Source organism: Strongylocentrotus purpuratus, unplaced genomic scaffold (genome assembly GCF_000002235.5).
Source record: "Strongylocentrotus purpuratus isolate Spur 01 unplaced genomic scaffold, Spur_5.0 spur5_scaffold_4, whole genome shotgun sequence".
Classification (NCBI taxonomy): domain Eukaryota; kingdom Metazoa; phylum Echinodermata; class Echinoidea; order Camarodonta; family Strongylocentrotidae; genus Strongylocentrotus; species Strongylocentrotus purpuratus.
The window spans coordinates 19,274,069-19,290,266 of NW_022145610.1; the positions used below are offsets into that span (position 1 = coordinate 19,274,069).

At 38.4% G+C, this 16,198-nt stretch overlaps 1 protein-coding gene across 2 annotated transcripts in view; it reads left to right on the forward strand.

Annotated features, from left to right (window-relative positions):
- Window positions 1-12,643, forward strand: part of LOC576831 (GTPase-activating protein and VPS9 domain-containing protein 1) — a 45,703-nt gene extending 33,060 nt beyond the window's left edge. For both annotated transcript variants that reach the window (XM_030997345.1, XM_030997344.1), the window contains exons 8-18: window positions 258-490; window positions 920-1,096; window positions 1,851-2,954; window positions 3,885-4,128; window positions 4,812-4,934; window positions 6,627-7,026; window positions 7,664-7,798; window positions 8,617-8,740; window positions 9,725-9,791; window positions 10,832-11,085; window positions 12,060-12,643. In XM_030997345.1, coding sequence (XP_030853205.1) covers window positions 258-490; window positions 920-1,096; window positions 1,851-2,954; window positions 3,885-4,128; window positions 4,812-4,934; window positions 6,627-7,026; window positions 7,664-7,798; window positions 8,617-8,740; window positions 9,725-9,791; window positions 10,832-11,085; window positions 12,060-12,362 — 3,164 coding nt within the window. In that variant the 3' untranslated portion in view covers window positions 12,363-12,643. The remainder of the gene's footprint in view (window positions 1-257; window positions 491-919; window positions 1,097-1,850; window positions 2,955-3,884; window positions 4,129-4,811; window positions 4,935-6,626; window positions 7,027-7,663; window positions 7,799-8,616; window positions 8,741-9,724; window positions 9,792-10,831; window positions 11,086-12,059) is intronic.
- The last annotated feature ends 3,555 nt before the right edge of the window (window positions 12,644-16,198 follow it).

A 16,198-nucleotide genomic window follows, 5' to 3' on the forward strand; every position in this document is an offset into this window, starting at 1 on the left:
TGTTTTACCACACTAGTTTTCCCAAATAGAATGTAGTGTTAGAAAAACGCAAAATTTGATTTAGATTTCTAATCATAAATATCTTGATTATCAGACAAGCGATCAGCTTGTAAAAGTCATTGGGTACCTGACTGACCTAAAGGCTTATAATTATCATTGAGGCATGAGCTAAATCCAGGATTTTGTTTCAGAATCTGAGACAAAGTTATCGGATCCCTTTAATCATTACCACACATTCAACTCCTCTCATCCCACAGAAACCTTCAGTGAGACGTGGAGCACAGACGTGATCGGGAGCGACACCTCGGAGCCCATCCCCAACGACCACCTCCAGGAGATAGCCGAGGAGGAGGCCAACCTGCAGGGAGCCACGGCATCCTTCCTAGGGGTCCATCCTCCGCTCAACGATCCCCAGGAGACTGGTAGCGAGACGTGGAGCGTCGATGTGCTTCAGAGTGATTCGGAACAGACCGAGGATAGGCTTCATGAGGTAAGGAATGGGTTTTGAGTATTTGTTTAGTTTTCTTCACTCTTAAAGGGATCCGATTACTTTGTCTTAGATCCTTTAAAAAATCCTTGATTTAGCTCATGCTGCAATGATAATTATAAAACCTTTAGGTCAGTCAGGAATTCTGTGACTTAAAAGCCGAACACCTGTCTGATTATCAAGATATTTATGATTGAAAATCGAAATTTCATTTTGCGTTTTGTTATGACAGTACGGTTTTTATAACACTACTGTCAATTGGGGAAAATGAGTATGGTAAAACCGGTCGCTCAAAGATTTTTACTTTTTTGAGGCACTTCATGATCATTTTTAAGCGCAATTTTTTAGGGCTTCAATATTACACCATATCACAGACACTGATAACACGTATCTGAGATTTAACATTGTTAAATGATGCCTTTTATCTTTCAGGTTGATGACAGTCAGTTGGACCTAGCGGGTGTGATGACGGAGCAGGAGTCAGAGCAGCTCCTGGCCAAGGTTGGCACGGAGGCTGGCTCCAGGAGGAGTTCCTCTGGAGAAAGCCATAGCGTTGATAGGAGCTCCAGTAACGACAGCCCTAGTGTGGAGGAGTGTGCTAAGAAAGGGGTAAGCTCACCAAGTGTAAGATAGATGCAGGGCTTAAATTAATCCAAGGCCACCAAGGCCATGGCCGTGGATACCCCTTTGGTTGGCCTCAATGCCCCTCTCATTGTCCTTGGAGATTTTTTGTGCCCTTTCTAATTCTTCCTATTTGTGCTGTAATATAGGAATGTGCCCTACAGAAAAGTGGCCTTGCCCTAAACATGAAATTTAAGGCCATCATGCTCTTTCAACAGAGTACCGAAGCTGTGATGTCATAAATATCTATTTTTAGAATTTCTCAATTTTTTCTTCATTTTCCGAAAGAACATCAAAAATAATGTCCAAATGTCGAAAACCAATAGAATATGTTAAGTTTTGGCTGAGATATGACCATCTGAATAAATATACTCCCCATAGGAACTCAGTTTTATATGCTCTGGCTCCTAATGGTTAGGAGCCAGAGAATATAACACTGAGTTCCTATAGGACATATATTCATTCAGATGGTCATATTTCAGCCAATACTTAACATATTCAATTGGTTTTCGACCTTTGGACATTATTTTTGATGTTATTTCGGAAAATGAAGAAAAAATTGAGAAATTCTAAAAATAGATTTTTGATGACGTCACACTTCACCACTCTATTCAGTGATCAGTTGGAGTTGTGTCTTTGTACATGTAATGTACCAGTGAGATTTAATTTCACTGCCTGGAATTACTTTGGATGTACTCTGTTGATTGTTTAACAAAAGTTTATAATGTTTCACATTTTGCAGGCAAACCTAACACTTGAGTCTACTGGTTCTAAGCTGGCCAGTCTGTTTCCATCTGATGACCTCTCCTCGAGCCATTCTCTGTCCAGCACCCAGCGACCTAGAGATCCTGCCATGTTTGACCGGTCCGACAAACCTCCTACCGTCCCTGCCCGGCCATCTAGAGCACCCCCAACATCCAACATCGGAGGGTCTTATGATGTTATCCACACGGCAGGTGACACTGTCCAAAGGAATGGAGTTGGCCCAGATCTGGCCAAGAGCACCAAGTCCTTGACCTCCCTGGACGTGGACAGTGTCCTGCAGGACTTTGATCCTCTCAGCACCCCTTCCCCATCCTCTAACCCATTCACTTTGTCCATGAATGGGAACGTCCCAACGGTCAAGAGGACCAACCTGCCGCAAGGTGCCAAGCCGAAGGTTAGATCATCGCCTCAATCTGCCCAAGGGATGCCTGTTGGTGGTGGTGGGGTGAGGTATAGTGACAATCTAGGCACCTTTAATCCAATCTATGAGATGCACAATAAAGCATTCCAACCAGCTGCTGCCAATCAGGACAGTCTCTTTGATGTCAACCCCAACACTCAGTTTGCCATCATCAATCATGGCTTCTCCGAACAGGGGATGCCTCAGAATACCCAGAGGGACTCCAACTACTTGTCCGGTTATGCCAACCCCTTAGCCAGCTTTGACACCCTCCCACCCCCAGGGGCACACCCCTCACACTTCGGACCTCCTTCCTCCCAATCGCAAACCACAACCTTCCCTGTCAGGAACTCTGTCGGAGGGTCGGACAGCGGAGTGAACTCTGGAGAATCAGCGTCCAACAGCGATCACTTCTCTAACCGAGCGGACAGCTCCATCAGTACAGGCAGCAGCGGTAGCATGTCGCTTCTGATGGTGTCATCGGAAAGCTTCAAACCGGTCGAAGCTAATCAGATGTCCAGCGGCGAATGGCCAATCATGGACAATCAGGGTAATGCCAACTTCCTCTCGTCACCGAGCTCGAGTACGGGTGCTGTGGTAGGAAGCTCAGAAGATAGCGATTCGAAGCTTGGAAGCACGCCCTCGTTTGACAGGTCTATCAGCAGTGACAGCTATGAAATGGTAAGCAAATATAAGTACATGTACAGTCAAACCTATCTACAGCGACCGCACAAGGGAAACACAAAAAGTGGTCTTTGTAGACAGGTTCCTTTAGTACATGTTCCAATGAGAAACCATTTTCAAGGGAAACAAAAAATGTGCTTGTTGTAGACAGGTAGTCTTTGTAGACAGGTGGTCACTAAAGCAGGTTTGACTGTATGTAGGTGACACTTTGAAGATAAATAATATTCCTGTGAAGAGAAATGTTGGGGGATGATTTTTATACTTTTTTCTCCACAAGTTTTCTCTTTTTGGTTGTAGGTTAAAACGCTCATTTTTTTAAAATTGAATAGAGTGGTCAAGTGTGACTTCATCAAAAAACTTTTTTTTGAGTTTCCAAATTTGAACTTCATTTTTCGAAAGAGCATCAAAAATAATGTCCAAATGACGAAAACCAATTGAATATGTTAAGTATTGGCTGAGATATGACCATCAGAATAAATAGATTTCAAAAGGAAATCACTGTTATTTTGCCCTGGTTCGTAATGTTATGTTATGATGGTCATATCTCAGCCAATACTTAACATATTCAATTGGTTTTCAACATTTGGACATTACTTTTGATGCTCTTTTGGAAAATGAAGTTCAAATTGAGAAATCCAAAATATATTTTGGTATGATGTCACAGCTACGGTATTCTATTCACTAAAATGAAGTACATGTAATGCTCTACAGTATTTAATTGGGAAACCACCAATCACAATAACACATTTTAACTACTTGTCATGTGAAAAGTCCATGTTCTTGTTCAACTAATCTTAACAGCACCTAAATGCTTTCTTTTCAGATCAATAAATCTGCTTCCATCTTTCTATTTGTCATGATTTTGTAAGCTCTACTCGTGTTACTCTTCTCATTCTTCACAATGTTTTCAAATTTTATATTTTAAAGGAGGGATGTCCTGACAGTCCTGATAAAGGCAGGTCTTGGTTCAAAAAGAAAATCAAGCAGATTAACAGGTCAATCGGATCAGCACGTGCTAAGTCACAGAAGGACAAGTCTGGCGGTGGAAGAGAGGAGCAGGGCTGGTCATCACAGACCAATGCACAGCTTTCTGCTAAGGATGCTAGAGGCTCGACAGACAACATACAGATCATTCCAAACCCTGCCCTAGTACCAGACTTATTTGAAACAGGTAAGTGGCGTGGAGTGGAAGTTAAAGATAAACTTGAGTTGTGGTAAATATAGAAAATATGTTCTCACAGAATCCAATGAAACTCTGAATGTTCAAGATTACAAATAAATGGCATGTGCTGATGATGATGATGATGATGATGATGATGATGATGATGATGATGATGAGGCAAACTACTTGCATATATTTTTAAATACATGTAGAGGTGTTGTGGTCGAGTGGATACGTCACCGGGCTGTCGATCATAAGGTCCACGGTTTGAATTCCCGCCACGGCACTAATGTCCTTTGGCAAGACATTGATCTACATTTGCCACACTCGACTCAGGTGATGTAAATGGGTACCTGGCATGAATTAATTCCTTGAAATGCTAGAGCGCCGTAATGGCAGCTGCGCTATTAAAAGCCAGGGTAGTAATCAAGAGCGCCAGGAGTGTCAAGTCTGACAGATATGAGCGCTATACAAGCACCAAATTACAGTCAAACCTGTCTATAGCAACCGCCCAAGGGAAACACAAAAAGTGGTCTTTGTAGACAGGTTCCTTTAGTACATGTTTCAATGAGAAACCGTTTTCAAGGGAAACAAAAAATGTGGTCTTTATAGACAGGTTGTCTTTGTAGACAGGTGGTCACTGAAGCAGGTTTGACTGTATAATGTTTTGCTGCTATTCAATGTTTCTACAGAACAAGGCGTGAAGGATGCATCAGTGCCGGAGACGAGCAGTGAGGATATACTCAATAAGTATCGTGACCTGGGGAAAGGTCGTTCCAACGACCACTTAGAAGCCACGGAGGACAGTGCAACTGGTGAGTTGGTTTTGAAATGCACATCATTAGTTAGAGGTGTTGTGGTCTAGTGGATAAGTCGTTTGACTGTGGATCATAGGGTCTGCTGTCCTGCCACTGCACTAATGTCCTTTGGCAAGATATTAATCTACATTTGCCACTCTCCACACAGGTGTTAAATGGGTACCGGTTGGAAGGAATTCTTTGAATGCTGTGAGCGCTGAATTCGGCTACCTAGCAGAGTCCGGGTAATAGTTGGAGCACCATGCATGGTGGATTTCTATCTCTCTACGTGCCATATCCTAAGACGTTGGCGACCATGGAGTGCCACAGCTCTCTGTCTGATATTCTATGAAGTAATTCATTCTCCCCGAGATCAATTCCACTTTCAGAGATCCCACTCCTTAAGCTACTCATCCACAGAATCCTCCTTCTACTCCTACCCTTCCCCTCGATTCTTCCAGTCAGTGCAAGATTTTCCAAACCATTCTTCTGTATAACATGACCCAAGAAGCTCAGCTAATGTATATAAATATCCAATATTATTATTATTAATATTATTAAACTACATGCCTGGAGGGAGGATAACAAGTTTTTAAAAATGATAATAATAATTATGATAATATGTCTTGTTTACCCATAGCCTCAGGAGTACTAATACTGTTGTCCCTGAGGGCCCTGCGACCATAAAATATTATATTCTTCCATTATTGACAAGCAATTGTGCATCCACTGTCCATCATCCTGACCAGGACAATGCCAAAAAACAAAAACAAAGAGGGAAAGAGATCCAACGGGGGAACTGCTATGGATATTTTAAGGGATTGGGTATCTTTGTCCCAGAATCTGAAACAAAACCCTGGATTTAGCTCATGCTGCAATGATAATCATAAACCTTTAGGTCAGTCAGGAACCCCATGACTTTTACAAGCCGATCGTCTATCTGATTATCAAGATGTTTATGATTGGAAATCGAAATTTCAAAAGACCGTTTTACTAACGATTTTCATAACACTACAGTCTATTGGGGAAAATGATTATGGTAAAACCGGTCACTCAAAGATTTTTGCTTTTTTGAGGCACTTCTTGATCATTTTGAAGCGCAATCTTTATAGGGGCTTCAATATTACACCATATCACAGACACTGATAACACGTAGGGCCGTGCTTCTCAGATTTAACATTGTTAAACGATGCCTTTAACGGTACAGATGTCATGATGATAGGATTTCATTGCTTTTTCTGTTATATATTCCCATATTGTACACATTTTAAAACCATCTTTACCTTGTTCCTACTGTACTTTGCATGCGCATCAAAAATGATATAGATTATTTCAATATAGTTTGAATACTGTGTGCAATAATATTCTTGTCTTGATGCATCGTGCCTTTACAAATACAAATGGTACCAATATTACTTCAAAGCTTCAATGATTAAGCCATCGAAAATGCACATTAAATATAATTTAAGTCATCTAAAGTAAAGAAAAACCTAGACATCAAACTCAGCTATACTTATTCTCTTGTAATGCCATTCTTATGTGTAATGTATTCTTGTGTATTATGTATTCTTATGTATGCATGTGTATTATGTATTCTTATGTATTATGTATTCTTATGTATTCTTATGTAATGCCATTCTTATGTGTAGAAATGGAGTTAGCTTTATCTAACATGACCTGTTTTTTTATTTTTATTTTTTTTTTTGTCAGATGGGACGAATGCAGACTCATCCAATGAAGATGATTCCGGTAGCCATGGCGACAAACCGGACTCTAACAGCACCGAACCCAGCAGCTCTGCCGACTCTGAGAACCTGGAATCCACCTACGCTTTCAACGACGCCAAGCGCAAGCTCCGCATCGTCCTCCGCTCGGCCGACCTCCACACGTTCTCCTCCCTGTCGAACCATTCCACGCACTGCCGAGCTAGGGGTGGGGGCGGGGTCATGGGTGACATGGGGGACGGGAAGGAGATGTCACGTTACCCGGAGAATGAGCTGGTGGCCTTCATGAAGGTCCAGCTTGCCGAGGCGATGAATCTTCAAGATAAAGCGTTGATAGCACAGCTGAGAGAGACCCTCAGATGTGTGGGCAACTTTGATAATGAAGGGTAGGTATTGATATTTAGTATTTTGATGTAGTAGAAACCTAGTCAGAGCTAATTAAGATACAATTTATTTATTTTCAGGATGAATTTGTTAATGTTAATTAAACTTTTGAGCATCTTTGATGCTGTAACATAGTAGGGATGTCAAGTTTTATTTGATGTGTTGCTGTGATGAGGGTTGATTCTTGTAATGATTGGAGGAGTCAGGAGTAATGGCATTTTAAGATAAATAAACATTGTTTTAGAATAATGAGTTGGATGCCGGCCCTTTCTTTTCCTATAGAGAGTAGTGGACCCAGAATGTGTGCTGGTCTTCCATCATAACAACATTTTGTTTCAATAATTTAGTTTGACATATGTTTTCCATCAAATGTTAAGAATGCATATATATAACCACATCAAAAGTAGCATTTATAAAAAAAATTATAAAATCTGTATCATATTTTGCAGTTGTAAGTGTAGTTGGTCTGGTTTATTGATGAATTACAAACCAAAATAGCAGCCATGAGGCTGAAGAAAGAAGAATTTACACAAAGTAAAATCATCCTTTGAAATTCATATCATTAAAAGTAGATACAATAGAATACAATAATTGATGGAACAGAGAAATTCAATCGTTTTGTATTTTGTTGTTTTTCAGATGTCGTAAGTTACTAGCAGTACTGCGGGAGGAATACGAGGCCAGGTCACCATACATAGCATACCTAGTGAGGACTAGGAAAGGCTTGGCTCTGTCTAAGGCTCATCTAGAGAGACAACTAGAGAGAATTCAAAGGTAAGTCTGGGGAGTGTTTCACAAAGATTAAGATCGACTTTATGTAAATGTTAATTTGAATTGAATTGTAATTTGAAGTTTACTGTGTTTTATGTTTGATACTGAGACAAGTACATGTAAGTGAAATGAAGATATTAAAAATAGTCCATCCTTAAATTCTTTCCAGAAAAAACTAAAGATAAGTTTACTCAAATCTTATAGTAATACAATAATAGTTCTGATAACAGCTGGTAATCACCTTTTTTTAAAATCATTTAGGTCTTCATCATCTGCTCGATTAATTGAATATTTATTTGGTCTGACCTTCCCAGAATCACCAAGATAACTACCTCTTCTTCGGTCATGATTTGTCCTGCTTCTTCCTTCTTCCTTTTTCCCCCTTTTCCATCGTCTTTTATCTGTTTTCCTTTTCCTTGTCGTTTCGTGGTTGTTTGTTGTAATGTAATATTGTCTTGTGTTTTCCAAGTCTTCGTAGGCACGATTTGAAACAATTACATTTTTTCTGGGGGATCCACAAACTACAAGCACTGCTTTTTAGTGGATCCCTCCCCCCCCCCCCCCCCCACATTTCCTCAGAAATTAAGAATTTCTTGTAATAATTTTATTATGTGTAAAGTGTATTTGTATACTTATCAAGATAAAAAAAGAATGTGTCCATACAATTCTTTCTGTATTTATATCTTTAATGCCTTTGCTTGTCCTTTTGTTGGAAAAGAAATTAATACGATTTGAATTGATAGAAAAAAAAAAGATATGAATAATTGACTGTATATACATTAGCCTAACAATCTTGAACCTAACTATATTTCCTGTTACAGAGACAAGGAGGTGGTGAATAAATTCTTCACCATGGTGTGTGTGAGGTTCTTCTTAGAGAGACAGGAACAGACCATTATCAAGTTCATTTCAGACTTCAAAGCTCTTACCGCTGCGGATGAAAAGGTGAGTTGAGAGTCAATAGGCCTGCCAAATGGTGTATTCAAATAGTTTATCTTAAATGCATCGTTTAACAATGTTAAATCTGAGATGCATGGCCCTACGTGTTATCAGTGTCTGTGATATGGTGTTTTATACAACACCTACGTGGATCCTTGTCATTTGATTGGAGGATTGTTGGTCACATGATATTCAATAGATGGTATATTGCACGGTCGTGCATTTTTGGTTATATGCGCCGTGCATTTTTGATTATATGCAGACTGCGTACCTCTCAGTCGTGCGCGCGCGTATCCCTGCGTGTATCTGACGCGAAGGCAATCTCAATGTAATCGAGAAGGCTTGACTCCAACTTTAATTTATCTTTAATATAAGGAGTAAAGCATAATTTGTTGATGAACGTTCTATTAGATCTTCTTCGATGTTGTATAAAACAAATAATGAATGTTTTTCATTCGTTCAATAGTGCAAATATTTTCATTCGTTGAAAGATTAACGTTAATTCTATTCAACTCGGCTGACGCCTCGTTGAATAGAATGTTAATCTTTCAACTCATGACAATATTCGCACTATTGAACTCATAACCATTCATTATTTGTATAATATTGAAGCCCTCAAAAAGTTGCACTTCAAAACATCATGAAGTGCCTCAAAAAAGTCAAAAGTCAAAAGTGAAATTTGAAAAGAAAAAAAAAATTATTTTCTTTTCTTTTTCTATTTTTTTTCTTTTTTTCTTTTTCTTCCCAATCATAAATATCTTGATAATCAGACAGGCCATCGGCTTGTAAAAGTAATGAGATTCCTGAATGACCTAAAGGTTTATAATTAATATTGCAGCATGAGCTAAATCTAGGATTTTGTTTCAAAATCTGAGGCAATGTTACAGAGTCACTTTAATGAAAGTTGGGTGCTATGGCGGGTTTGGTTGGGACATGAACTATTTAATGTTATATATTACTTATTTCTGTTTTTTTTTTGTATCTGTACAGACTCACCTAGTCAAGTATTACCTGTCTACACTCAATAACTGGATTCAACAGGACCCAATATGGCAAGGTATAGATACTGTGTCTTGAAGAAAAAAAATTAAAAAGGAAAAATTTCTGGTCATGCGATTGCATTGTGAAAGAAACATGGAATCGATCAGGAAAGGTCAATCATCTAGCATATAAGGATTGGTGTGTACTGCAAGGATCTGGAATCATCAAAATGATAAGAAATTTGGCCCAGTCTTGGTAAAGTTACAAGCACTATACACAGAAAGATGTATATAGGACTACGCGATATCTATCCAGGCTTGATCGATATGATAATTTACCAAATATATCAATTACACTATGAACATGACAGACAATGAAAGCGGACAAAATATACAGTTCCTCAGGAAAACAAAGGAACATCCCTTCACTGCTATTATGTAAAAATGTGTAGAACAGGTGAATATGCATGTGACACCTGTTCTACACATTTTTACATAATAGCAGTGAAGGGCTGTCCCTTTGTCTACCTGAGGAACTGTATATTTTGTCCGCTTTTATTGTCTGTCATGTTCATAGTGTTAGTAGGTGGTTTCCTGGCAAAATTTGTATCATCACGTATTAGTCAAACATATTCTTTCACATGATTGGTACTAAGAGCTTCCATTTCAATATTTTGGGAGGGGGGCGATTCCAAAACTGGTCTATACCTTTAATTTGAGTTTGACAATGACAATAAAAATGAATCACCAGTAACACATTCTATATACTATAGATCCATTTAATTTCTTCTTTCATGTATTGTTGTTACATGGATATAAATGTCTGTATATTTTTATTATGTTTATGTTGAATGTAAAAATGTTATTGGATTTGTTTGTTTTATTTCTGTTTAAAAAAAAAGACATCGTGCATTTAGTAAAACAATAACGAATAGAATTATGAATTACAAGATAAAATAAACGGCTGGATAGCCCATATTCAGCGGTATCGTTATGAAGCCGCTGGTGGGGACCAGAAATGGTACAGTAAAACAATACAATATACATTAACAAACGACAAAGAAAAAGTTATCACTAAAACTTATCAAGCAACACTATCATTTCCCCATCTACCCAGCTGCCAGCGAGACCCAGAAGCAGGATGCCGAGCTAGCGACGGAGCGAGCCATCATGAGCCGCATCTACAAGCTAGCCCTCTACCCCAACGGGGACGGAGACATCCTGCGCGATCAGCTCTTCAACCAACACATCCAGAGGCTCGGCAGGGTGGTGTCTGGCTCGCACAAGGCCCTGCAGATCCCGGAGAAGTACAGGAGGGAGTCGCCCTGGCCGGCGGCGCAGGCAGAGATACTCAACATCAATGCCTATAAGGTAGGTCCTCGTGATATATTTTGAGGTTTCTAGGACGCCTACCCCCTGGACACCCACCCCCAGTCAATTACCCCCTAGGACAACTACCCCCTAGGACAACTACCACCTAGAACAACTACCCCTTAGGGCAACCACCCTCTAGGATGACTACCCCCCGGGACAACTATCCCCCGGACAACTACCCCCCAGACAACTACCCTGTACGACAACGATCCTCTAGGACAACTACCCCTGGAGAACTATCCAAGGGGGTAGTCATCCTAGGGAGTAGTTGACTGGGGGTGGTTATCCATGGGGTGGATGTCAAAGGGGTAGCTGTCAGGATATGTCCGGATATGCTTATTGAAATGTTAGCGATGGAGGGAACCAAGGGCTTTAATTTCTATCGTAGAGGTCTCGAAATTTAGGATTAATGCCATTCCAAAGAGAATTAGCACGTCAACTTGATTGTGGACCAGAGACTTCCGAGTTATGATACCAATGCACTACCACACTAAACCATGACACCTCCAGTGGAAGTATTTGTTGATGTGCTTCTGCCCTTTGTTATTAAGTACAAAAGTGGATGCATTCTTCAAAAAGGATTGAGTAAGAATTGTCTAAACAGTCCTAACAAATTTTTTTATTTGCTTTGCAAGGGTAATCTTTATGAGCAGGTGTAGTCATGTATAAAAAAAAATGTAAATGTTTTATAATTATTAACCTTCATTGAGAAGTAATCCTGATATACGTTATCATGCTCTCTTTTACCTGATAGTGGTTGTAGGGAAGATGGAGGCAGAAGAGAAGATTGAGAGATGACCTAACATCATACATGGAAATGGCCACTTGGATTAAAATAGCTAGAGACAGAAGAGAATGGAAATGTTATGAGGAGGGTTTTGTCCAACATCTGGATGAACTATAAGCCAGATAGATAGATAGATAGATAGTAGTTTTTTAATTCTTTTCTGTTTTTGTTTTTCCTTCCTCAGACTCCTAAAGACAAAGTGCAATGTGTATTGAGATGCTGTACAATCATCATGAACCTTCTCAGCATGGCCGACGGCGCAGCGCCACCTGGTGCAGATGACTTTGTCCCGGTTCTCATGTTTGTCCTCATCAAGGCCAACCCCCCTAGTCTGCTCTCTACCATCCAGTACGTCAATAGCTTCTATCTAGAGAACGATCCCTACAGCGATAGTGACGGGTCGTCAGGCAGCGGAGAAGAGCGGTACTGGTGGATGCAGTTCAGTGCGGCCGTAGAGTATTCCAAAACCATTGATGATAGGAAATAGTGCTTCTAGTACCTAGAGAAAGACTTGTACAGCAGTGCTTCTATGTCAATATCTTCTATCTAAAGAACGATCCCTACAGCGATAGCGATGGGTCGTCAGGCAGCGGAGAAGAGCGATACTGGTGGATGCAGTTCAGTGCGGCCGTAGAGTATTCCTAAACCATTGATGATAGGAAGTAGTGCTTCTAGTACCTAGAGAAAGACTTTTACAGCAGTGCTTCTACGTAAAGAATGACCCGTACAGATGTGCTTGTACTTCAGAGAATGATCCTAACAGCATTAGTAGAGTGTTGTCGGGCAGTGGGGAAGAGTGTTACAGATGGAAGCAGTACAGTGCATCTCAAAACGGTTGATGATTGGAAATAGTGCGTCTACTGAAAGGGCAATACCTTCAACAATGCTTCTACCAAGAAAATGTCTCTACAACAATGGATCTTCAGGCAGCAGAGGAGAGCGTTCCTGGTGGATGCAGTTTAATGCAGCCGTAGAGTATCTCAAAACCATTGAGGATAGGACATAGTGCTTCTTCGTAGAGAACAACAACTACAACAGTGCTCATACATTTACCTAGAGTGTAACCCTGACAGCAATAGCGACGGGTTCTAAGGCAACACAGAAGAGCGTTACCAGTGGATGCAGTTCAGTGTGGTCACAAAGTATCACAAGACCGTTCATCATCAATAGTGTTTGGATACATTGATTTATGAAAGCAGTCAGCATAGATCTAGACTTGAACTGATTGATTTCTATCTTACTGAAATCTTTTAATTACCTGAAATAATAACCAACAGTAGTTTCTGATTTAGAAACAATGCTGACCTGCACGATTAACTGTATTTCAGATCTAGAATTGAAACAAATTGTTGATAGAATGCTACTAGTAGATACAAGAGAGTTAATATTTTAATCCTGTGAGGAACCAAGTAAAATATTTAAGATCCTATTATTTTAGTCCTTGTTGATCCAATCGATGGCTGTATTCCCAATACAAACAAACCCAGGGGGGTGTTTTACAAAGATCCTAAGTTGAACTTATCTCTAAGTTGGACTAAACAATTATGGAAAGCCGTTAGAATCTATGAAAATATTTTGTAAAAGTTATTTTACAAGGCATAACATTTTTATTCTAACCATTCTTATTTTCTATGATCATGGGAGATTTCATGTTTTTGATGTGGAATTTACCAAAAGTCTAAAATACTTGAATTTTTGCTTTTGAATATATTTTATTTTGAAGCTACAAATGGCTCTCCATAATGTTTAAGTCTAGCTTAGAGTTAAGTTCAACTTAGAATCTTTGTGAAAACCCCCCCAGGTCTACCATCGGGATTATAAAAACATCAAGAATCAAGCATTTTGGTCTAACCTCTACGTTGAAATATTTTCTCTCTATTTTACCAATTATTCGTGCATACAAGTGTTCCAGTTTGAACTCGTTTGTCTTGCCATGTTGTTCTTTTTCAAATAAAAGTGAGACTGCTCATCTTTTACTTGAAACCAGGGATGTATGAAAGACTTAATGAACAATGAGCAAAGTGCCCTCCTCGATAGAATTTTACAGTATTAGAAATAGAGGGGGGAAATTATTTCTATGTATAACAAAAAATATGAGTTCTTATATTTTCTTGACAGTGCTATTAGTAGTATGCATTAAATCTATGATGTACAAATATATGAGGGAAGAATGAGCATGATTTGGCAACACTGATTGAGTTGTTCAGTTGCTAGTACTAATAATTGTAGGTTTTAACAAATATATATCAAGTATTTTTGCATTGTTATTTCTTTTTTTACCATAAATAGTGGACTTCTGAATGTTGTATTCACACGCGTTCATTGTATGTATAACTGACGTTTACTTTGTACTTATCAGCTTGTGTAATTAGCATATTGTGTTTTTATTTTGTTTTTTTAATTGGAGAATGTGAGGAACATTTTTGTGATATTATAACTGTTCTTTGTCTTCATACAAGAAAATGCAGGTTTATAAAGAATTACCTGCTCTGTGATTCAATTACCGGTACAGAATGCATAAAATACATGTAGTAAAATATTGGAACATTATTTTTATTCAATAACTGCTAAGCTGACATGACTATTACTCTCTTTTTCCACAATACGGCAACAGAATCACCTGTGCAAGCGTGTTCTTTACTTGCTATTTTTTGTCATTGTATGAAAAACGCAATGCACAACAAATGAAGGTAGCCGTCTGGAAGGATTCTATGGAGATGTGTATGGTGAAAAACATGAACAAATTGTAAATGAGAATCTCTATTCGTGTGTTTCACCTTTTACAGCATCATCCATGTGTGAGTTTTATGTGGTACTCCTCGAGCCCCAGGCTTCATGTTATGGCATTTTGTTTGTTTGTTATGTAACTGTTTAGCCGATGTTGCTGTAAATTTTCGAATTGGAAGTTTTAATTTTGTAGCTGTTATTGGACAGAGTGTGATTGTGTATAAGAGTGACCGACTTGATCGCAATGCTTTCGAGAAATATAATTCATGGCGATTTCAATCCCCCATTGCTAATAGTATTTTTGTTTGGATTATGTAATATGGCATTTTACGGTTCTCACATTTCAATATGTGATGCGCAGGGCTATTGAATTGCCCATAAGTTTATTTCTTGAAAGGCTGTGCAATCATGTTGACCATTTTCTATCGTCTCATGTAGACTGTGTATTACACTATAAAAATAAGCTGCTCAGCCCTCTGTATTTAAATTATACAAACATGCTCAGGCCACAGTTGCTCCCCAGTCATTTCAAATTCCAAACTTCTTTTGTTTTCCAGTCCATGTCAATTTTAAAGAAAGTGGTTCGAATACTACTTCCGGTACTTTCTCCTATCCTCTTTTAAGCGATTTTGATAGATATTATTTGAAAATCACAATTGTCACAGAAACATTAAGTATCAGTTATTAAGAACCTCTTTTAAAAAAATGGATATTAATCAATATCGAACTGTTTATATGAGTCAGAGATTTGTTGCCTTAAAAAAAAAAATAACAGGCCTTTCCTTCGTATTCTACAATCCAAGGCCTCGTTCAAATATAAACGGCAAAACAGGGCGGTTAGTTTTATGATTATGTAAAGTGTAATACGCAAAGCATTTCTGTATCTTATAAACAGAGCTCAGTGTTTACCATGTCATATCGTAACAAGCCTTAAATATTTCATATTGTTATTTTTTCAGAAATGTTTTACATGTTTTATGTCAAACTATGACTTGATGAGACAGTATTTAACCTTTTATATGTTATAGTTATTTCATCATGATCTAATTTAATGAATATTTATTTGATCAACAGTTTACAGAATCTACCAAAATGAATGCCAGGATGCTTTTACAAGGTTTTTTATTATAATTTTGTATGTTATCTTTAATAGTTCATTGAAAAAACTCAAGATTAACACTTATATTTTTAAAATTCCAAACAAGTTTTTACCAAGCAAAGGAGGTATTTTGGTATTTTACAAAATTATGTGAATTGGAAACAACATAAATCTTCAATAATGGTTATATATAACTGTAATTACTAAAAAATAGTGGATTATTATCTTCACCAAAACTTTTCTATTGTTAAAACATGTTTATTCTTTTAACACCAAATGGTTTATATTAATCAGCCTTTTATTCAAGGCAAAGTAGTTTGCATTCTTAACTAATTTTTTTTTTACTTCAAAAACAGTGTTCAAAGAAAAGTATCCTAATTTGAACTTATGTATGATTCATGTCCTGATTGGTAATGAAAAAGTGGTAATATTAACAGGCAACTACTTCATTTCAAGTCAAGTAGTGTGATTTCATTTTTTCATTGAAGTATATCACA